The sequence below is a fragment of the Podarcis vaucheri genome (genome assembly GCF_965113315.1).
Source record: "Podarcis vaucheri genome assembly, chromosome: 2".
Taxonomy (NCBI): Eukaryota; Metazoa; Chordata; class Lepidosauria; order Squamata; family Lacertidae; genus Podarcis; species Podarcis vaucheri.
This window is the reverse complement of record NC_138760.1, coordinates 44,883,628-44,906,998: the sequence shown is the minus strand read 5'-3', so window position 1 is coordinate 44,906,998 and position 23,371 is coordinate 44,883,628. Positions and strand designations below refer to the sequence as shown.

General features: G+C 44.6%; 1 protein-coding gene across 1 annotated transcript in view; it reads left to right on the top strand.

The window, feature by feature from the left end:
- Positions 1-23,371, top strand: part of LOC309527612 (uncharacterized protein) — a 37,957-nt gene that overhangs the window by 5,619 nt on the left and 8,967 nt on the right. The window contains exons 3-12 of the mRNA XM_082214432.1: positions 510-659; positions 8,321-8,481; positions 9,124-9,300; positions 9,781-9,922; positions 10,519-10,706; positions 10,985-11,126; positions 12,288-12,471; positions 16,697-16,898; positions 18,962-19,124; positions 20,427-20,576. Of these exons, the coding sequence (XP_082070558.1) occupies positions 510-659; positions 8,321-8,481; positions 9,124-9,300; positions 9,781-9,922; positions 10,519-10,706; positions 10,985-11,126; positions 12,288-12,471; positions 16,697-16,898; positions 18,962-19,124; positions 20,427-20,576 (1,659 nt within the window). The remainder of the gene's footprint in view (positions 1-509; positions 660-8,320; positions 8,482-9,123; positions 9,301-9,780; positions 9,923-10,518; positions 10,707-10,984; positions 11,127-12,287; positions 12,472-16,696; positions 16,899-18,961; positions 19,125-20,426; positions 20,577-23,371) is intronic.

The window sequence follows — 23,371 nt, the reverse complement described above, 5'->3', positions numbered from 1 at the left end:
GGTCGTGGAAATAAGGACTGAAAGTTAAGATATTGAAATTGTTTTTGTGTTCTAAATGGTTTGCGTCTTGTTTTGTTAATCTTATGTTTTTTCTCTTTTTTTTCTTTGCTTTTTCTTTTTCTTTTTTGTTTTTTCTGCTTTATTGTGTTCAAATGGTTGGAAAATCAATAAATATTTTTTTTTAAAAAAAGTGAATGAGACTCAACCTCAGGGTCGTGGGTTTGAGCCCCACATCAGGCAAAAGGTTCTTGCATTGCAGGGGATTGGACTAGAAGACCCTCGTGGTCCCTTCCATCTCTACAATTCTGTGGTTCTTTTAATGTTGTATAATCTAAGTGCAATCGAACCGGAAACAAATCAGGCTGAATGCTGAATAAACCAGTTGTCTGGAACCACCACGTTTGCAATTACAAATGGGAATATAGCTTGAAGGAGGAAGGTCACCATCTCTCATATTGAAACTTCCTGCTGGTTTCTGCACATTGAGCTCTCCATCTGTTTCCTTTCAGGAATGGTCAACAGAAATGAGGCAAAATGGAGAGAGGTGCGCAGGTTCACATTATCCACCCTGCGGGAATTTGGGATGGGAAAGAAAACAATGTCTGAGAGGATACAAGAGGAAGCCCTTTGCCTGGTAGAAGAATTGTTGGCCACACAAGGTACTCTTGAGCCATACGTCTTCCAAAGAAAATTCTGCCATCCTTCAATGCAGGAAGTGGGGTTTTATTTTGTGATTGTTGTTGGTGATTGTAATTTGTCTCTTCTTACTTCAGACCTCTCCGATTTTAATTCTCTCTTTAAATATTGGGCAAGCTTTATATTCTTCTTGGGGGTGGTATAATTAATTTGTTTTTAAAGCTAAGTGTCAGGGGTCTGCCTCCAAGGGAGAGGGGAGAGACAGGAATGTACAGACAGCCTCCTCCTTTGTTGAGCAGCTGCACCTTGTCAGTCTGGTGAAAGCGAGACTTTAGGAGAAAGGGGGGGAGGATGCAAAGGCTCAGTCAGGCTGAGATGAGCCATGACACTGCTTCCAGGGAGTTGGACGTGCCTCTTCCATTGCATAGTTTTCGCCAGGGAATTTACACGTAAGGAAAAGAGGCGGAAATGGGGTTCTCCCGGGCTTATATGCTGGAGGGCAAACAGGAAGAAGGCACTTCCGGAATCTACTGGTGATTGAGGCAGACATGGATTTTGGACCTCTGCACTGTACATAGTTTTTGCGCTCAATAAAACCTATAAAACCCTCCCAAAACTAACCTACCTATTCCAATCCCTCCCAATCTGGATCCCCCAAACCCAACTCCACAGATGGGAGGGAAAACTACACTCCTTTATCTCCTCACACAAAAACCCAACAATAAGCCCCAAATACCTGCACCTCCCCACCTCAGAAGGAGGATGGGGAATCCCCAACATAGAAGGATATTATACTGCCAACCAAATGCGCCATATAATCCCATATACTGTATACTAGAAGATGAGACAAAACAATGGATACACCTAGAGAGGGACACAACTGAAAATACCTGCACCACAGCATACCCTCTCCTCCCGAACAAACTAAGGAAAATTCCCATAACACACAGACCATGCTCAAGGCATGGAAAACAGTAATAGGCAAACTATCCCCAACCCCAGCCCCACTAATTCCCCTGGCATACTACCCATTATTCCACCACGCAGCACAAAACCTCCAGATTAAAACCTGGCAAACCAAAGGCCTATATTGCCTAATAGGCTTCTATGAAAATAACAAACCTTTATCAGCACAAGAAATACAAGACAAACTAGAAGAGACCCAAATGCCCTGGTTAATACATCACCAATTACATGCCTTCTTAAACAATCCAGCAGTAAAATCAGCAGCAACTAGGCCCCTGACAACCTTCGGAAACCTCCTTTTAACAACAAAGGGACACGGCAGAGGAATGGTATCTGCAATATACAAAATACTACTACAAAATCCCACAAATTCCCTAGACGCAATCAAAAACAATGGGAGGATGACATAGGCTATGAGATTAACCCCACTCAATGGACCAAAATGTGGACTAAACCCCCCTTTAAATCCATATCAACGAAAAGAAAAGAACTCACTCTGAAACTCACCTACAGGTGGTACCTAACACCAAGAAAACTAGCACTAATACTAATACGAGAAATAAGTAAAATAACCAAGCAAGTATTAGAAATCACCCCAGAATTGGCTTTACTAAACATCTTCCAAGACAATAATGCCCACTTACACCACAAAGAACTCACAACCCACCTACTTTCAGCAGCCAGAAGCATCATAGCCAGACATGGGAGAGACCTGTCAGGAGTAAGCATGGACCAATGGTACCAAATAGTATGGGAAACAGCCCTACTAGAAAAATTAACCAATAAACTGAAACTGACACGGGGACAAATAGAAGAAGATACCTTCATCCCGGTATGGCTCCCCTTTATCACATACACAGCCCAACAAGACAACGACAATAATCCACCAACAGCATACAAATCAATATGGCTAACCTGATTCAAAACACACACACACCCCACTCACACATGAAAACAAAGACCACCACAGCCAACCACAAATGAATAACCAAACCCAAGGCCAACACCAACCTCTCTCACCACCAAAGGAATGTTGGAGTCGGAACTTAAGAGGTTAAGTTGTTCCCATGATGCCTCAACATTCTAACGTCAGCTTTCGAAGCTGGGAGGAGTTTTCTGTTCTGTTCCTCTCGGTTGTTGAGGGAGAAGGACGCAGTTTGTGATGGCTGCAAGGAGTCCTGGAGTTTTCTGAGAAATGTTGCAATAAAGAGCTGTAAATAGACAATCTAGTGCTCTGTGTGTCTGTCGGAAGCAACGTGACAGCTTTGACGCTGTGTTTACTCTGCTGTGCGTGACCGGAGGAGAGCAGAATGCGCAGCTGATGGGAAGCGCGCCGGACCGCTATAAAGAGCTAAGTTGGGTCGTAAACCAATTAGCAGGTCACGCAAGATAAACATCGCAACAGGTTATGGACGCCTTAATTACCGCTTGTAAAGCTGTCGCTGGAGGCTGCCGGAATGCTTTGAAGTCTGCGTTCGGAGGCAGTGACGCTGACGGGAGCGGGCCCTGTGTGTGAGGCAAGCAAGCAGGCTGACAGACGCTGTGCTGAATGCTGCAGAAAGCCAAGAGCTGTGCCTAACGTTTGAAGGCAAGCTGACGATGATGATGAAGCCAGCTTGGTGTCCTGCCTGAAGTTGTGAGAGGCTGGAGGAGCTGATCTGCTAGACCGGGAGCTGGAGAGCGGCTGTTTGGTTACGTGAGTACGCTGGGCCCCGGGGGAAGATGGCAGAAGACCAAGAGGTGCTTGAAGCTCCGTTTGAGAAGCTTGAAGAGCTCACCACCCAGTCGTGGGAAATCTGGGTCAGAAGGGTGAGGGCCTGGTTTTGGGCAACTGGCCTGTGGGAGGTATCAAAGAAAGAACCGTCCCCAGGCAGACCGGCTGCTGCTGAAATTGCGGGGCTGGTGAACAGAGATGCAGGAAAGCTGCAGTCTGCTTTTCTGGAGGAGAAAATGCAGAGAGAGAAAGCTGAGAGAGCTGAGATCTGCATGTTGAGAGCAAGCGTACACGCTAAGCTGTTGCCGTATTTGGAAGGCATTGAGTCGGCCTGTGACGCCTGGAAAGTGCTGAGGGGTTTGTGTCAAAGCTCAGCAGGAGGCCAGGAGCAGGATGATGCCGAGTGCTCAGCCAGAAGCCCTGAATCTACAGCCTCACGGAGTGCTGTTGGAAGTGTAGGGGGGCAGAGAAGCCCAAAAGCCAGTTTGGGAAAGTTTCCACTGAGTATGCCGAGGGGAAGTGCTGTTTCAGAGGGGGCGGAGCTGATGTCCCGGAAGCTTTGCTAGCTGAGAGCTCACCCCAGTGCTTTTCCACTCGTCGGTGCTACGTGTGCAATTCGACGGAACATCTGCGGAGCAATTGCCCCCACCGGAGCAAGGAGGCAAGGCAGGATGTTGTCAAGGTCAACTCACATGGGAACCAGTCGGGTTTCCATGGGAACCAGCCTGGAAGAGCTGCCAGGCATGGGACTGAGTCAGGTGGACGTAACAAACACCAGAAGATTTATCAAATAACAGCTAGTCTGGCATTGTTTGAGGACAGCTGTGAGAAAGGTTCTGAGTTTTGTTTTGTGATAGACTCTGCAGCTAATTGCAATTTGATTCCAGAGACCCCTGCTGTCGAGATGTGGAATTGCAGAGCAGTTCCGGTCGGGAAATCTGTATTGTTCGCAAATGGACAGAAGAATGTAACTAACGTGGCAACTGTTTTTATGTCTGTTTTGCAGGAGCAGTTGGAGTGTTGTACCGTACCAAGGATACACCACTGTCTTTTGTCTGTGCCTTATTTGTTAAAGAAGGGGTTTAAGGTTTGCTTCGAGGATAATGCCTGCACAATCTCCAAAGGAGGGAGGATACTTGCCAAGGTTAAAAAGGGGCAGAATGATCTCTTCATTCTTAAAACGCCTCTGGAGGGTGAGGGGAAGGTTGAAAAAGCACAAGCCCTGCGTGCTACAGTTCCCACTCATGTGTCATGTGCTCATGTTTGGCATGCAAGGACAGCTCATGGTTCTTTAGAAGAACTACAGACGCTGCCTGAGGTCACCAAAGGTTGTCACATTGTAGAATGTGGATGTGTCATAGATTGTGAAGCATGCAGACAGGCAAAGGTGAAAGGGTGCAGTTACCCAAAGGTGGAGAGGGTACACACCAAACCCTTTGAAATGGTTCACATAGATCTGTTGGGTCCCGTAAAGGAACCAAGTCTGGGAGGGGCCAGGTTTCTGCTGACGATGCAGGATAGCTTTACGCAGAATACCTGGACTCATGGTCTCAAATCCAAGGAAGATGCAGCACAACTGATTAAAAGTTGGATTGAGGGGGTGGAACTAAGGTTCTCCACCAAAGTGCGAGCAGTCACAAGTGACAGAGGTGCTCAGTTTACAGGATCTGCTTTGCAGAGGTTCTTTCACAAGAAAGGGATACGTCACACAGTGACCTCACCCAATCAGAGGGGGGAGGCAGAGCTGAGATGCGAAGCTCTGGTCAGGGTTGCAAAGGTGTTGCTGAAAGATTCTGGGTTGCCACCAAGGTTTTGGCTGGAGGCAATCAGGTATGTGAGCTTCACCTGGAATCGTACCTACAATTCAATGGTAGGTGACACACCATTTGGTTTGTTGCATGGCAGGAAACCCCAGATTCATTTTTTGCGCACGTTTGGGTCGTACGCATCTGTGCCAGTGCCTAAAGCTTTGCAAGGGCCAGATGGAGCCAAGTTCCGGAAAATGATCTTCTGTGGGTATGAGCCAGCAGCGCGTGCATGGAGGTTTGCGTTCCCATCAGGTGATCAGAGAAAGATGCTGATCAGCAAACACGCTGAGTTCTACGAACAGGATGTAAGGTCAAAGACTCCTGTCAGGCGTGATGTTCTCTCAGAATGTCTTTCTGATTCAGAGCAGGAAGATTCTGAGGAGGAAGAAGAGGCTGAGTCTGCTGATGATGACCAGGTCACAGACCAAGGTCTGGAGCAGGGTGGGGCATCTCCACAAGTTGTTAAAAGGGAGGCCAAGAGTGAGCCTAGTTCTCCGGTGAGTGTGAGGGAGAGGATTCGAAGTCGCTATAAGTCAGAGGGGGAATCCCGGGATGCAGAGGACACACCTGCTGGTGATGGTGTGTCAAGGGAGACATCTGAGTTTGTGCCCAGACAGTCAAGTCGCACAATGAAGGATATTCCACCTGAAAGGTATCAGGCCACAGGTGCATGGGTAAGTTTCGCACAGTGTGAACCTGAGAGTTATGTGGTAAGTCCACAGGTCCTGTCAGAATGTGACGCAAGAGGGGGTGTTGGAGTCGGAACTTAAGAGGTTAAGTTGTTCCCATGATGCCTCAACATTCTAACGTCAGCTTTCGAAGCTGGGAGGAGTTTTCTGTTCTGTTCCTCTCGGTTGTTGAGGGAGAAGGACGCAGTTTGTGATGGCTGCAAGGAGTCCTGGAGTTTTCTGAGAAATGTTGCAATAAAGAGCTGTAAATAGACAATCTAGTGCTCTGTGTGTCTGTCGGAAGCAACGTGACAGCTTTGACGCTGTGTTTACTCTGCTGTGCGTGACCGGAGGAGAGCAGAATGCGCAGCTGATGGGAAGCGCGCCGGACCGCTATAAAGAGCTAAGTTGGGTCGTAAACCAATTAGCAGGTCACGCAAGATAAACATCGCAACAAGGAATACAAGTGAACAGCAAAGAACCTGCACAAGCAACGCTGACACCAAACCCTACATATAGTAAGTGAAATAGAAACATTGCCACCCGACCCCATTCTCACCCATCTTCCCCCCCTTCACCTCTTTACCCCTTTTCTTCCTAATGTCACAACAAATGAAAATGATTTGGAAAAATGTTACATGGGGGAAAAACACGAGAGAGAGACATTGCTCACTTTTGTAAATCAACAAAATCTTTAATAAAAAATAATAATAAAATAATAAAACCTCTAAAAGACAGATGGGAGTCCTGGCTGTTATCTTTGTGGGCAACCACACATACTCCTCACACTAAGCTAGGGAATTTTTGTCACCTGCTTACTTGGTTGTTGAGACAGATAAGAAGGTAGTTCTTTCTCTCTCCTCCATTGTCCCCCTGCCCTTGTGGCATCTGTCATGCTGATGCAGGGCGTAAGTACTTGAATTGGGAGCTACGTATACAAAATGCAAACCACTTACTCGCAAAATGCAACCATTGTGTGTTGAACCAGATTTCTAACTAGACCAGTACTCAAAATGGTTTGCAACCAGTCTTTCTCACCCTGCTGTTTTCTCCCTTTATAATAAAAAAACAAAAAATCTTGCTATTGCAAAGGGAGGAAATCAGAAGTGAGATGGGGAAACCCAATTTATTACCAGGCCAGAAGACTGCCATTTCCACAATGCCTATCAAATATTTATCTATTTACCTATCTATCTCTTTTAAAAAATAAACTTTATTCCATTACCATATTAGAATAAATAACAAAACATTTAATACTTAAACATTAGATTTCACATATATGCACATAGGTTGGTGGTTCGAGCCCAAGCAGGGACAGCTGTGAGTGGGATTCCTGCATTGCAGGGGGTTGGACTACATGACCCTCAGCTTCCCATTTCTATGATTCTATGATCCTCACACTTAAATTGTACTTCTGTATTACTAAATATAATAAATATCAGAAGGTGTCATGTACAAGGAATTTAGGTAAAGGTAAAGAGACCCCTGACCGTTAGGTCCAGTCGTGGATGACTCTGGGGTTGTGGCGCTCATCTTGCTTTATTGGCCAAGGGAGCCGGCATACAGCTTCCGGGTCATGTGGCCAGCATGACTAAGCCACTTCTGGCGAACCAGAGAAGCGCACGGAAACGCCGTTTACTTTCCCGCTGGAGTGGTACCTATTTATCTACTTGCACTTTGACATGCTTTCGAACTGCTAGGTTGGCAGGAACAGGGACCAAGTGTGGAGATCACACAGGGTCCCCAGATGTTTCACCATCTATTGATCCCTGTGCCACCACTTTATTTCTCGCTGCCACCACCCAGGCACTACCTGGTAAAATACTCAGTCCAGTCAGGGTTAAACTGGAACATAAACTTCTGTTTATTTATTGCAGTTTAACAAGTGTGCGGTTTCATAAATGGTCTCAGTCAATTACAATCATGGGGTGCCTATCCAGACCTATAACTTCCGCTACCTGCTCTCACTCACTAAACCACTTCTCAGATTTTTACCTGTCTTCCTAGCTCTTAACTGTTCCTGACTCAGCTTTTTTCGCTACACTAACTCAACCTACCCACAGACTCTATCCCAATTCACTCCCACTCCAACCAACCACCTAACTCCCATCAAACTCCCCTTTCGCCCCTCCCAGAGCTGATTTTATAGTTCCTCTGACTCTACCCCCCTGGGTTCTGATTAGGTAACCTGTTTAACTATTTCACCTCCAGCACTCTCATATGTTAACGTCACACCGAGCAACAGGAGCTCACCCCATTGCTGGGATTCGAACCACCAACCTTCTGATCAGGAAGCCCTAGGCTCTGTGGTTTAGACCACAGCGCCACCCGTGTACCTTAAATTACTGGGAGATATCAAAAGGAAAATATATCAGTTTTGCCATAAAGGCAAAAGCAGCCCCCCAGAGTGGCTGGAACAACCCAGTCAGATGGAAGGGGTATTTATTTTTATTATTATTATTATTATTATTATTATTACTACTACCAACTTGCCAGGCCCCACTCACCATGTCTTGTTTTTCTTGCAGGGCAGGCCTTTGACCCAAGAAGAAGCTTCGCATGTGCTGTTTCAAATGTCCTCTCTTCAGTTGTCTTTGGGAATCGGTTTGACTACAAAGATCCGGTGCTGCTGGAGAACCTGCGTATTGTGCAGGACTTCATGGGCTACATCCGTACTTTATCAATGCAGGCATGTCCTTGGGGTCTTTCTTCCACCTCTGTGTTTCTACTGATAACTATTTCTGTACTCAAACAGGCATGCTTCCTCAAATTTACTTATGTCACCAGTAGGGATGTAAAATGTGGTTCAATTCATCTCAGTGTGACCTGTTACAGGTCTTTCTCCCACATAACAAACTGCAACCCAAATCAGTTCTTCACCCCAGTGGCCTGTCTTTATGCAAATAATGCCAAAAATATCATCACATTTTTGTTAAAGTTGTAAGTTTACACAAAATGCCGTGTTTGAATGCTGTAACCTTAAGCAAAAACGTTGCACTCTGACAAAAGCATCAGAGAAGGCTCCTATTTTTCCATTGGAGTGAGATAAGTGGCCTGATGACTCATTTCTGGATACAAGAGTGGCAGAGCTCTCACAGCAGGAAGCTGAAACTTGAAAAGTCTCTGTATGTGCTTGTTGGACATGACTACTACTAGTAGTAGTATCAGTAGAAGCAGCAACAGCAGCAGTAGCAGAGAAGTCCAAAAGCCACATTAATTTAATAACCTCTGAATGAGAGAGAGGCAAATACAGTTTATCTCATTTCTCATTTATCTCATTTATGATTGCAGTTTATCTCATCTCCTCATTTCCCCATTGCTTCTGTTACAGATTTATAATTTAGTCCCAGGAATCATGGCTTACCTACCTGGACAGCACAGGAAGATATTAGCAGACTGTGAAAAAATGAAGGCCTTCATTCGTGAGAGGGTGGAGTCCCACAGGAGGACACTGGATCCTCAGAATCTCCGTGACTATATTGATTGCTTCCTTATCAGGTCAGAGAAGGTAGGGAGATCCACAACTTTCTTTCCCTACATTTCTGAGATGCCCCTCATTTGTAGTTAATTTGAAACTGTCCCTCATTGTTGTTGCACTCCCTCATTCTGAACCATTGTCCCTCTCTTGGCTTTGGTGGCTGCTAAAGTCCATCTTCAAACTAATCTCAGATGGAAACATCTTTCCTCCAGTTTATTTAGACATCAACCCAGGCAGGAGAAACACAGTTGACCAAAATGAAATCATACATGTGATTGTGGCCTGAAATTCTCCCCCCCCCACTGGTTCTCAATGATGTCTTTATATTCAACAATATCTTTATATTGCAATAAGCAATGTACATCTTGTGTTTGAAGTTAACACAGTTCATTCCATTTATAGCCTTCAGAAGACAAGGCCATGGCAGACCAGACCACCAAGGTTATTGTGTGGAATAGGATGAGATGTTTCAATTTCTCCACCCTCCTTTCCCTTCTGCCTTGTTTATAGAAACAAACCAATCCTGAGAATATCTACAGCACCGAAGAGCTTGTCCAGTGCGTGTTTGGACTCTTTATTGCTGGGTCAACAAACTCAAGCACTGCCTTAGTCTTCAGCCTCCTGGTGATGGCTAAATTTCCACACATTCAAGGTACTTAAATGGCCAAAAGATCAGATTTGCTCTGCTATCCAACACAAAATCTTTGAAAGGTCACTTGCAGTAAATTCAACGAAACAGCAAAATATGCACTATTTCACTAATATAGTAATAGTGATATGGTAAAAAAAAAGTAAAGAAAATATCAATGAAAAATTGGAAGTTGCATCATAAAAAACAGCAAAGCTGTTCAGAGGCAGTAAGACTTACTCATAAAGATCATTGCAGAACAAAAAAGTATTTCTACACCTCTAAAGATGTCAGACAAGGAGGTTTGAATGGGGGTTAACTTTAGCCTTAGTTTCTAAGAAGAGAAAGATGATTTGACATACAATTTTTTATATTTTCATGCAGCTTTCCACTCAGATGAATCCCAAAGTGACTTACAAACAATTAATAATAATGGCATGATAGAACATAGTAGAAAATCACAAATACAGTACAGCATAAATCATATGAATAATTCACAAATATTCAGATGATGCTCTCTGCATTTTGGAAGAGAAATTGCTTGAGAAAATATCACTGTGTCAGATGAAAAGCAGCTCCAGAGTTCCGGAAGTACATTTTCTGAATGCTTTCCATTGTAGCAAAAGTCCAAAAGGAGATTGATGAGGTGGTAGGTGCCAACCGCATCCCTGGCATGGACGATTGGGTGAGGATGCCCTTCACAAATGCCGTTATCCATGAGACTCAACGATTTGAAAAAGGGAGCCTTGAGGGTTTCCCACGTGCAACGACGTGTCGTACAGAGTTCCGGGGCTACATCATCCCACAGGTGTGATTCACGCATGAAATGATCAGTTTACTATGGGGAGGAAAAGGGAGGGATTTAGCATCACATGAAGGGCCTTGATCTGCCATAGTTCCAGGCAGTGTGGAGACAAGTCGTAGTAAGTTCCACCCACCTACTCCATTTCTGGTGATTTTTCAGAATGCTGTGCAATTATGTGAGTCAGACTGCTTCAGCAATCACTGTCTTTCTGAAAAGAATGTCCTTTCTTATATGACTGTGAAACCAAAACAAATAATGCAATGTCTATCTTCTCCCTGAAGTCCACCACTGTGGTTCCAATGCTCACAACTGTGCACTATGACCCACTCCAGTGGGAGACTCCAGAAAAGTTTAACCCTGGACATTTCTTGGATGAGAAGGGTCAGTTCCGGAAAAGAAATGCCTTCATGCCTTTTTCTGCAGGTGACTTGATTCTCGTGTTGTGGGGTTGGGGCTGGTGGCCGGTGTGTGGGTAGGAGTGGGATGCTGGGAGAAATCTGGTCATTCTAGGAGAGAAATCAATGCTGGAATTGGAGTGATGGAATGAGGGGCAAGGATATTTCTTCTGTTCACCTAATATTTGCTTTGGAGCTAATATGCATATGTGAAGCCATTGAGCAAGGGTTTCTACACACAAACTCACACAGATTTGCATAAAACTGATTTGGTTCTGCTTTTCAAATGAGAGCAATTTCACACACAGAGACCCCAGAAATAGGTCACATGTTGTCTACGTTCTTGGCTTTATCTGTATGAAGAGGTCCCACACATTTGCTGTCTTACACTGAGTTCCTTGGATCTTCTGTTGCCCTAATGACTCATTAAAAGGTAAAGGGACCCCTGACCATTAGGTCCAGTCGTGGCCAACTCTGGGGTTGTGGTTCTCATCTCGCTTTATTGGCCAAGGGAGCCAGCGTACAGCTTCTGGGTCATGTGGCCAGCATGACTAAGCCGCTTCTCGCGAACCAGAGCAGCACATAGAAATGTTGTTTACCTTCCCGCCAGAGTGGTACCTATTTATCTACTTGCACTTTGATGTGCTTTCGAACTGCTAGGTTGGCAGGAGCAGGTACCAAGAAATGGGAGCTCACCCCATTTCGGGGATTTGAAATGCCGACCTTCTGATCGGCAAGTCCTAGGCTCTGTGGTTTAACCCACAGCGCCACCCGCATCCCAATGGCTCATTACCTCCAGGCTATTACCTGAAAAAGAATGTTGGTCTGGCTTAATTAGCTTTTAAAACATGCCTATTCCAGATTAGCACCAAGCAGGTCTTCCAAATCCTGCTGTACTTTGATGCTACATAACATGTCTACAATGAAATGCCACCCACGAGTCAGAGAAGCAAGACAAACTGGAGATCAACAGTTCAAAAACCCACTTGCTGAACCACCTTGACCTTTCATGTACATAACAGTTTGCAAACAGAGAGCTGTAAACACCAACTGAGAATTGGCCCTATTGCTGCCCTTGTTATGCTTGCTTTGTTTTTGTTTTTTTAAACTCTTAAATGCCAGCATTTGCTGTGTTTGCTGTGCACTATCTTTGGTTATTGATTGGCTCTGCCTTCTTTCTCTCTGCCAGGAAAACGGGCATGCCCAGGGGAAGCCCTGGCTCGGATGGAACTGTTCCTGTTCTTCGCTGTTCTGCTCCAGAACTTCACCTTCCAGCTGGTGGGAGATTTCAAAGAAATGGACGTAACATCTTTTCATATGCAGTACAAAATGAAGAGCGCATGCTTACAAATGCAAGCCATTAGACGTTCTAAGTGATCCAGTGAGGTAAACTAAGCAGAAGGGATCAAGGCAGTGCCTCCAAAACTATTTGTAGTAAGTAGAATGGAAGCACTGAGAGATTTGAATCCAACAGTACTGAGGAAAACCAAATATTCCAAGCTTAGGTGGAACACGCCATAGGAGCCGCCCCCCCCCAAGTAAAATATTTGAGGAGGCTGCTCCCCAAGTTGATAGATATTACCATTCAAATGGGGTTCATATGCCATATCTTGTGATCAGTTATGCAGGGCAGGGCTTAACCCCCCCCCCCAATATTTTATTAAGGTTACCACCCCTGGACAAGGCAGAAATTGAACAGGCTAATCCCAATATTCTCGGACATCAGCTGCCATCATCCCAGCTAGTAGTTGCTAGCAGGTTGCATGGGTGATAATGTGTTGCTATCCTCACTTTTCAATGCCACACATTGCCCATTATTCAATGCCAATTATTCACAGTAAACAGAACAGAAGTAAAACAAGGCTCCAAAAATGAATGGAATGTCAAGTGATAATACCTTTACAAGTGTGTGTGAAGCAGATACTGCAAAACAGTTTGTTGTTTAGTCGTTTAGTCGTGTCCGACTCCCACGGACCAGAGCACGCCAGGCACTACTGATTTCCACTGCCTCCCGCAGTTTGGTCAAACTCATGCTGGTAGCTTCGAGAACACTGTCCAACCATCTCATCCTCTGTCGTCCCCTTCTCCTTGTGCCCTCCATCTTTCCCAACATCAGGGTCTTTTCCAGGGAGTCTTCTTTCTCATGAGGTGGCCAAAGTATTGGAGCCTCAGCTTCACGATCTGTCCTTCCAGTGAGCACTCAGGGCTGATTTCCTTCAGAATGGATAGGTTTGATCTTCTTGCAGTCCACGGGACTCTCAAAACAGTAAATTACCTGAATTATGAATTAAGGCTATGACAGTAATTTTGAAATATAATAAGGATCCTAACTAAATGAGGATCCTAACTAAATAGTAGGATCCTAACTAAATATAATAAGGATCCTAACTATAATAAGGATCCTAACTAAATCCTAACTATGTCAATATATTTTGTTTTTGTTTTACAAAAGATATGTTTAGGAAAATAATAAATCTAGTTTTGCCTGAAAAACTAAAAAATAAAGCAGTTGTTATTATTATTATTATTATTATTATTATTATTATTATTATTATTATTATTACATTTCTACATGCAGCAAAAACATGCAATAATATCCGTTTCTTTGGGGGGATTAAGAAATTTTAAAGATTGAAATTAAATTCTAATCCAATCCGTAAATTCGTGAAGAAATCCATTTTTCAGTGTACCAAAAATAAATTGCCTTCAGAAATATATATATATTTCAGATACTTTTTTTAGCATCAAGAGAAAAGAAAATGCAGCTGTGTTGATTCTTTTATTGCTTAAAGCAGCCTTGGGGGAAAAGGTCCAACTGATTTTTGTGTTCTAATGTCAATATTGCAGGCTGAATTACTATTACAGGCAAGAATTATTGTTAGTGTCCTGGCATCTACATTAATTACAGAATTAGCTTATAATTTGCCCAGCTGGCTTGGTCTTTACCAGGTTTGGAAATAACAGAGATATGAGCATCCTACCATACAGATGGCAAAGAAGAGTGGGAATATAAATTCAATCAATCAATAAAAATGTATTGTGTGAGGGGAGTGCATAAAGTTTCCACTCTGTTCTACATGCCACACAAAGTTTTTAAAACACCCATAAGGATGCCTTCCAGTTAAATATTTCCCTAAACTAAAAAGCCAAAATCGAAGTGTTAAAAGATAGGCTCCTGTCAGTAGGAGAATTTGCGTGAGTTTTACTTTTCCTTCCAGTTGGAGAATGTTGAAGGTTTTCACTGTGTCAGATGTGTAGTGGTTTCAGAAATCTGGAAAAAGAGCTCTCAATGTTGTTTCTTATTACAACAAAAGTTCAACAGTAGATCGATGAGTTGAGAGGTGCCAACCATGTCCCTGGCATGGAAGATAGGGTGAGGATGCCCTATACCAATGCTGTTGTCCATGAGGTTCAACGATAGGAAGAAGAGAGCCTTGAGAGCTTACCACAGGACACAATGTGCCGTACAGCATTCCAGGGTTACATTATCCCTCAGGTGTGTTTCACACATGGAATGATCAGATTACTACAGAGAGGGAAACGGGAAGATTTATCATCACCCGAATGGCTTTGATCTCCCAAAGTCCCAGAAGGCACCTGAAAGCAGACTTGTATAGTTTTATTATGTTTTTATATGTGTTGGAAGCCTCTCAGAGTGTAGATACTTGTCCACTTTTATGCTCCACATAAAAGATTTCCTTCTTGCAAGAATGCTTAAAGCTCATGTATGGATTTCTTGAGACACGTGTAACAATTAAGAAATTTTGAGCTGAAGTGTGAGTGTGAGGGACTGGAAGAGCTAGTTTAATGGCACTTATTTATCTCCTAGAACAGGCATAGGCAAACTGGGCCCTCCAGATTTTTTGGAACTACAACTCCCTTCATCCCTCACCACTGGTCCTCTTAACTAGGGATGATGGGAGTTGTAGTCTCAAAACACTGGAGGGCCATGTTTGCCTATGCCTGTCCTAGAACCACCAGATTTCTCCCAACGCCCCAATCCCACCCACACATAGGCCACCAACCCCAATCGGACCTGGGCCCATCAGGTCACCTGCAGAAAAAGTCCTTGTGTTGGAGACAGGAGGACTATGGGACCGTGTCAGAGCTGGCCTTCATGCCTCCTTCCTAAAGCCCTGTGCCTTGCTTGCCCAGCTTTGGGAAGGAATTTGAGCGCTGGGGGAGGGGGCATCAAATGTTGCCAAAGGCCACCAAAAAGGACCTTGAGGGCTACATGTGACCCTTGGGCTGTGTGTTGGACCATAGCGTTTTGCTAAGTTTAGTTAATGTTTTGTTGAGATAGCAACATAACACACAATAAGATTACTCAGGAGTTTTTCCACAAAGAAAGCTTAGCCCTAATTTTTAATTGATACGAAAATGTTCTAGAGGCAGGCATGACAATAAGTATTTCTCAAATATATTAACTTACTACGAAAATATCCTGTTTCCTTCCTCCATATCCTATGTCCAAACTGGAAGATGCATCAGGTAAGAAACTTGTGACTGAACGTGACTGAAAATGAAGGACGAACACACCAAATATTGACAATGTTTTCAATAGCAGATATCGACTGCACATCGGTTATTTGTACCATGCAGTTTAAATTAATGCTTCTTTTCACAAGGGTGATTGCTTCACTATCTGTGTTGTAACACACTTCCTGTTCATCCAGACTGGCAAGCTCAATGTGACTTTTAGGTCGGCTTGTTCATTGGCCATGAAAGCTCTCCCAATTTATTCAGTCTTTGTATGATTTGCTGCACTACATTTGACAAAGGTAGATAAGGCAGTGGAGAGTTATATATTTCCTTTCAGGGTGGGTGGGTGGCTCACTTGATTTCAGTCAAAACTTGGTGGCATTTCCAGAATTTATTTGCTGTGAAGTAGAGCAATTCCTTCTAGATGCTGGTTGAAATCGGGAGATGCCAGCTCAGATCTGACTAGGAATCTACTCACAGAGGGGTCTGGCCTATCATCCTTACTGGTATTAGGATGCCCATGGATGGATAAAAGGGTGAGGTTGTCGGTGCTGGGCGGGTGGTTGTGTTTGAATGTGGATATTGTGGTTTAAAAATATATATTACAGTTGGACCTTGGTTTTTTAATAGCTTAGTTCTTGAACATTTTGGCTCCTGAACGCCGCAAACCTGGAACATAGCGTTCTAATTTGTGACCTATTTTAGGAAGCTGAATGTCTGACGGGGCTTCCGCAGCTTCCGATTGGCTGCAGGAGCTTCCTGCAGCCAATTAGAAGCCACATTTTGGTTTTCAAATATTTTGGAAGTTGAACGGACTTCAGGAATGGATTCCATTTGACTTCCAAGGTATGACTGTGTTAAAGAAAATGTACATTGTTGTCAGTAACATGTAAGTCTGTACCCAACCTTGATGTTGAAGACATAGAAATTAACCTATTTTCAGCCCAGGTCTAGAGCTTATGTTGATGATTAACCCATCTTTCCTAGTGGAACACATACTGGAAATAAAAGAACTAAGATTATTTGGAGAAGGTTGGAGTTGGGGTTTGGCTGGGGCTCTAATAAGCAGTTGTGTTTTCACCTTGTTTTTCTTAAGTAGTTTCCTGGATATATTTGACCAAAAGAAGAGCCTTCAAGGAAGATGGAAGTGGCTGTAACAGGAGCTCTGTTCCTTCTCTGGGTTCTCTTCATCTTCATTTTCTATTCCTTAAAAATGTACAAGGAGAAAAGCCAGCTACCTCCAGGCCCCACTCCCTGGTTCTTCCTGGGGAACCTGCTGCAGAAAGATATCCTGCCTCTGAGCAAAAACTATTCAAAGGTAAAGCCGTTTCTTGTTTCAGTTTCCCTCTGTTCCCATGTCCCTGTGGCACGGCATAAACAACCATTGTCTGGAATGAAGCAATGTGTAGAGGAAGGACAGAAGGTTAATTGTTCCCTCTTTTGCTTATATACTTTTCCATTCTTCCTTATAATAAAGGCACAGATTTCTGCTTCCCTTCTCTTTCCTAATTTTTATTTGCATTTTTTATTACTTACTTCCCTGAATCAACTTAAGATCCCTCCAGATCATTGGTTTATTCAGCATTCATCATTCATTGTGATTTGCTTGCACAAAACTTAAAAAGAAGTTATATATTTTTTGAACAATTGTTCTGATTTGCTTGCAGGGTGGTTCTATGATAATGAGCATTCATTCATTCTTTATTCATCCTGGTTAGCTTGCAGGTTGCTTATAGTCATTTATTCATCCCATGCTTTTCAATGTATTTCCCCATCGCTTTCAAAACAGCAAAAAGTACTCTTTTTTAAAGTGGATTTATTGCACTAGGATTATGTTAACTGCACAGACCCAAAATTATGGTATGTGCTTGAATCCCTCTTGCAAAATAATGACAGTTTGGAGGCATCCTAACTGAAGGACTCACAATAAATAGCAATATTCATTTAGAAAAAGCACAGCAGCAGCAACAGCAGCAGCAGCAATATACATTAGATTTTTACTTAATTTTTTATTTATTAAATTTCAATACTGCTCATCATCTGAGGATCTTAGGGTAGTTTCCAAGATGGAATTCTGAAACCATTAAGTTGCAAGCTAGCTGTATTCGGGTATATCTGTAAATACATCCAGTCAAAGGGTAGTATAGGCACATTGCCAAGCCCTGTCCCTTCCAGTGCATGATACCTATAACATGTGAAAAACCCTCCACTATTCATGGAGACTCTTACACAATTTAAAACCCTGTTTGTGCTTGGCAGGTCACATGGGAGTAAATTCCAATATACTTCCATAACAGTATTGTACTGTAACCTAAATAATTGTTAGAAGATCACTTAGGGCAGTTGTCCCCAAATGTGATAAATAACAAGCTGAAGCAGAAACAGGCAGCATGTCAAGAAGCATGGCTCTGTGTTCATTGATTGGCCTGGACATAATTACCGTATTTTTCGCTCTATAACACGCACCAGACCATAACACACACGTAGTTTTTAGAGGAGGAAAATCCGTAGGCATGCCACCCGTAGGCATTCCCTCCATAACACGCACAGACATTTCCCCTTACTTTTTAGGAGGAAAAAAGTGAGTGTTATGGTGCAAAAAATACGGTATATGGTTATGCTTTAGAGATATGAAGTAGTGGTTGATCATATGATGTGATACCTATTGCAGTGTCATACCTGTTAAAGGGGCAGCTAAATTTCTTTTCTTTATGTACCTGTCTTGCAAAGTGAATCAAACACCTGATGAAGTTGGTGTGGCTGAACATAGGATTCATTTCACAAGATTCTCTTTCTTTTATGGAGGCAGTTCTAAATGTGGTTTCGCCTCATTCAGGAACAACAGCGTTCTAGCAGCCCATTCTCCCAGGAGCCATCCAGGTGTCCTTTTTATTGCGCATTCATGATTATTTGTACTCATGATGACATTGGAGTAGTTACACACAATCCCATTTCGAATACTGTTTGCACTTGCAAAAGTTCTGAGGTGGACACACTGTTTTGTTCCAGTCAGTGCACATCCCATTGCTTCCTGTTCAAATCCTGTAGCTAGTTATAGCCCAAATGTTCAGGTGTGTGTGTCTTTTGTTGCACTCCAGTATATACAATGCATAGATGTAAATTTTATGAAATAAATAAATGTATCCTTCCAGATGGCAATAATGTAATAATACTGAGATATATTGCAGAGCAACTAATAAAGCTGAATTCTGCCACTAATGCACTGTTACTGCATCAATGACATGTTGCAGCATATGCCTGCAAAACCCCGCACAAAACAAGCTGCAGGTGCCCTAAGAGATATTGCAACTGTTCCTTAAGATAATTACTCCAGTGGAAGTTTCACTGCCTAATTAAATAACATTGTCTTTGTGTCTTCAGCTGGTTGAGAAATATGGCCCTATGTTCACTGTCTGGATGGGACCAAAACCTGTGGTCGTGCTTTGTGGATTTGATGCAGTAAAAGATGCTCTGATGGATCATGCTGAAGAGTTTGGTGGGCGTATTAGCAGCTCCATCAATGATCGAATGACCAAAGGCCATGGTAGGCTATTTGTTCTTATTTTTTATGTATAGCTCAGCTCTACTTTGATTTGTAATGCAGTCCCCAATTCAGGGCCAGACTAGTTGTGTGAGTACCAATAACATTTTGTTCATAAATAGCCAGCACAAAGAAGTCTGAGTAATCTTGGGGCCATAGACAATGGGAAGGAGAAGCTTGACTCTCTCTACTTGCCATCAAAAAGTGTCTTTCTAAAGCTGTATATGCATTTCAGGGCAATTTGCTCCCCATGTGCACCAATGAGAGCATTTAAGAGGCAATTAGAAGCCTCAGAGAGGTGATTTTTGTTACCATGGTGGCATATTGAGAGAGTCTAACCTCCATGGTCCCAGTTTTGCTCAGACTTCTCTGTAGCTGCTATTTGTATAACCATGATAATAAGCATAATGTCTAGGAAAGAAAGAAAGACAAACACTATCAAGCAAGGCATTATTGTTTGCTGTGGCCCGCTTCTCCAAAGATCCATTTTTGAAAATCAATTCCCCCCAAAGAAGCTGTATTCCTGCCTCCCAAGAGAAACTGTCCCGCCCATAAACACTCATAAATATAAACTTGCCACTCAAAACATCATCCATTTATTGAGTCTGCAAACTGAAAATAGCAACTGTATATGTTGCTACGTCTCTCCTGGGCCAAAGCATGCCAATCTGAACATGGGTGACATGATTTCACTTTCCCACCCCAACAGCAGCCAACACTGTGGCCTGGAGTCAGGCAAGGCAGTATGTCATGTCTCCTGCCATCCATTAGTATGCTGAACTGGACGTACTTACTCTACCAAAGAGCAAAAATCCCTTACACAGCACGGGACGTGGCTGTTGTGGCCTACATTACCAGGATAATTGAGAGAATGACCGCTCCCCACATTAAATGGGGGGCGCCATTTGCGTGGTCGTGCGCAGCCCCCTCTACCCTATGTGGCACCATTACCACAGGCTTGGCTTCATCTTCATCTTCCCCAGGTGGGATACCTGGAGGTCTCCGCCTAACTCAGCCAGTTGCCCAATCCCACCTGGGGAGGCATTGCCAAGGTGATCAGGCTAGGTAGGGAGAGGGACCACCTGCCCACACAATAGGGGGAGGATCTTACCTGGGACTGGGCTGTTGTGGCCTACCTTATCAGGATAATTGAGAGAATGGGAACAACTGGTTGCTGAACTGTAACTACAAATGGGGATATAATTTTAAGGTGGAAAGCACCAGAACCACCTTTTCATGTAGAAACTTCCTGCTGGTTCCTGTTGGGTCAAGAACTGACGGAATGACCTTCCTCTTTTTTTCCAGGGATAGACAACTCTAATGACATGGAATGGAGAGAGCTGCGCAGATTCACGGTTATGACACTGAGAGACTTTGGAATGGGGAAGAGATCAATGTCTGAGAGGGTGCAGGAGGAAGCTGTTTGCCTGGTGGAGGCACTGGCGGCTACAAAAGGTAATCTAGCTTATTAAAAAATAAAACTGAGAAAGCACTATCCCAGGGCAAGGAGATGATATTTATTAAATTGAATACAGTGGTACCCCGCAAGACGAATGCCTCGCAAGACGGAAAACCCGCAAGACGAAAGGGTTTTCTGTTTTGGAGGCGCTTCGCAAGACGAATTTCCCTATGGGCTTGCATCGCAAGACGAAAGCCCATAGGGAAATGCTGGCGGTCGGGAGCAAAGACTTTCGCCCACAGCCGGCCTTCAGAAGAGGACCTCTTCTGAAGGCCGGCGGGGGGCAAAAGTCTTTGCTCCCCCCCGCCTGCCTTCCCCCCCCCGCCTGCCCCGGGCGATCTTAAAATGCTGGCGGGCGGGAGCGAAGCGTTCGCTCCCGACCCCCAGCATTTTAAAATCTCCCCGTGTCCCGGGAAGGTTTTAAAATTTTAAAATGCTGGGGGTCGGCAGTGCTTTGCTCCCGACCCCCAGCATTTTAAAACGCTGTTCCGAAGGGGGGGCGGAGACACCTGCCCCAGCCGCCCCACTTCGGAAAGCTGTTCCGAAGTGGGGAGGGGGGGCGGAGACACCTGCCCCAGCCGCCCCACTTCGGAAAGCTGTTCCGAAGTGGGGCGGGGGGCGGAGACACCTGCCCCAGCCGCCCCACTTCGGAAAGCTGTTCTGAAGTGGGGAGGAGGGGCGGAGACACCTGCCCCAGCTGCCCCACTTCGGAAAGCTGTTCCGAAGTGGGGAGGGGGGGCGGAGACACCTGCCCCAGCCGCCCCACTTCGGAAAGCTGTTCCGAAGTGGGGCGGGGGGCGGAGACACCTGCCCCAGCCGCCCCACTTCGGAAAGCTGTTCTGAAGTGGGGAGGAGGGGCGGAGACACCTGCCCCAGCTGCCCCACTTCGGAAAGCTGTTCCGAAGTGGGGCGGGGGGGCGGAGACACCTGCCCCAGCCGCCCCACTTCGGAAAGCTGTTCCGAAGTGGGGCGGGGGGGCGGAGACACCTGCCCCAGCCGCCCCACTTCGGAAAGCTGTTCCGAAGCCGGGCGGGGGGCGGGAACACCTTCTGAAGGCGGGCGGGGGGCGAAAGTCTTTGTCCCCCCTGCCTGCCTTCCCAGGGGCTTTTAAATCACCCCGGACAGCGGAGAAGTCCTCCGCTGTCCGGGGCGATTTTAAAATGCTGGGGGTGGGAAGAAAAGCCCTTGTCCCCCCCCCAGCCTTCAGAAGAGGTCCGGGGACAGTCTGTCCCCGGACCTGGTCTGAAGGCGGTTTCCCTAGGAACACATTAATTGATTTTCAATGCATTCCTATGGGAAACCGTGCATCGCAAGACGAAAAAACCGCAAGACGAAGAGACTTGCGGAACGAATTAATTTCGTCTTGCGAGGCACCACTGTATAGGAATGGACACTTATAGTATGTAAGCTTCTGACGTAGTTAGAATATGTGGCTGTCGGGCTCAGTGGCAGTCTGTCTTGATCTCCCCAGGTCCGCGGCAACCTCATAATTTTTTCTCAGGGGGCCCTGCTAAGCTGAACCCACACTCCAACATAGTAACAGCCTAGTCCTCCTCCCCCTGGATTCCTGCGGGCGAGCCTGCCATGATGAATCTCTTTTTATGACTGCGTCACAAATGACTTACTTTCGTTTCCCGATGCTCCCATAAGTCACGTCCTTGCGTAGTAGTTAATTTCCACACAGTTCTTATTCCTCCTGCTTGTAATCAGTAATTGCAACGGTTCTTTTTTTGGGGGGGGGAATTATTGGATACTCACATAAGGCAAAAAAAGAAAAGTTTTTCTCCCCCTTCCTTTTCAGTCTCGCTCCGACATACCGATCCTTTGATAAGTCTTCTTCTTGATTTATTCTTCTTCTTGATTTATTAAGTCCAGCCTGTCGCTCCACCTCCCAGAGATCCCTTTAGTTAGCAGTCTTTACTCCCGATCTTCGCTCGAAGTATGTGCGTTTGCTTCTGTCCTGATTGTTTATATAGAGCTCCCGCAACTAGCTGCGCAGATCAGAGACAGCGTCCAGGAGAGCCGACCCACATGAGGGCTTTTATGCCTAGTACCCTCACCCCCTTTCGAATCCGGGGGTGTATTATGGGCACAGCAGGCAAGGCAGCGTTCCCCATCCGCTTGGGGTAACGAGGGAGGCTGCATACTCCCATTACAGCCTCTTAATTACCTCATGTGAGCCGGACAGATGGTATTGTCGGCCATCTTCCAATGCGCCCCCTAGCGGCCCCCGTCTACCTACTTAGGTGTGCACACTGAAGATTATACTGTGTGCAAATTGTTTCAGTGAAAATTGTTGGGTTTATATTTATTTATTTACATACATTACATATTCAAATGATATAGGTAAGACACATAACTTTGAATATTCAAATACTATAAATAAAACTCATCATGTATTCTTCGCCTTTAACATTACAGTTGTATATCCACATTTAATCAACTATTGTTACACCTTTCCCTTTCCCCATAAACACTTGTGACTCCCCTCCCCCCATGCATGGCTTCTTTGATTCTATTTACAAATACAGTGGTACCTCGGGTTAAGTACTTAATTTGTTCTGGAGGTCCGTACTTAACCTGAAACTGTTCTTAACCTGAAGCACCACTTTAGCTAATGGGGCCTCCTGCTGCTGCTGCACCACCAGAGCACAATTTCTCTTCTCATCCTGAAGCAAAGTTCTTAACCTGAAGCACTATTTCTGGGTTAGCGGAGTCTGTAACCTGAAGCGTCTGTAACCTGAAGCGTATGTAACCTGAGGTACCACTGTAATACTAATGTGTTTATACT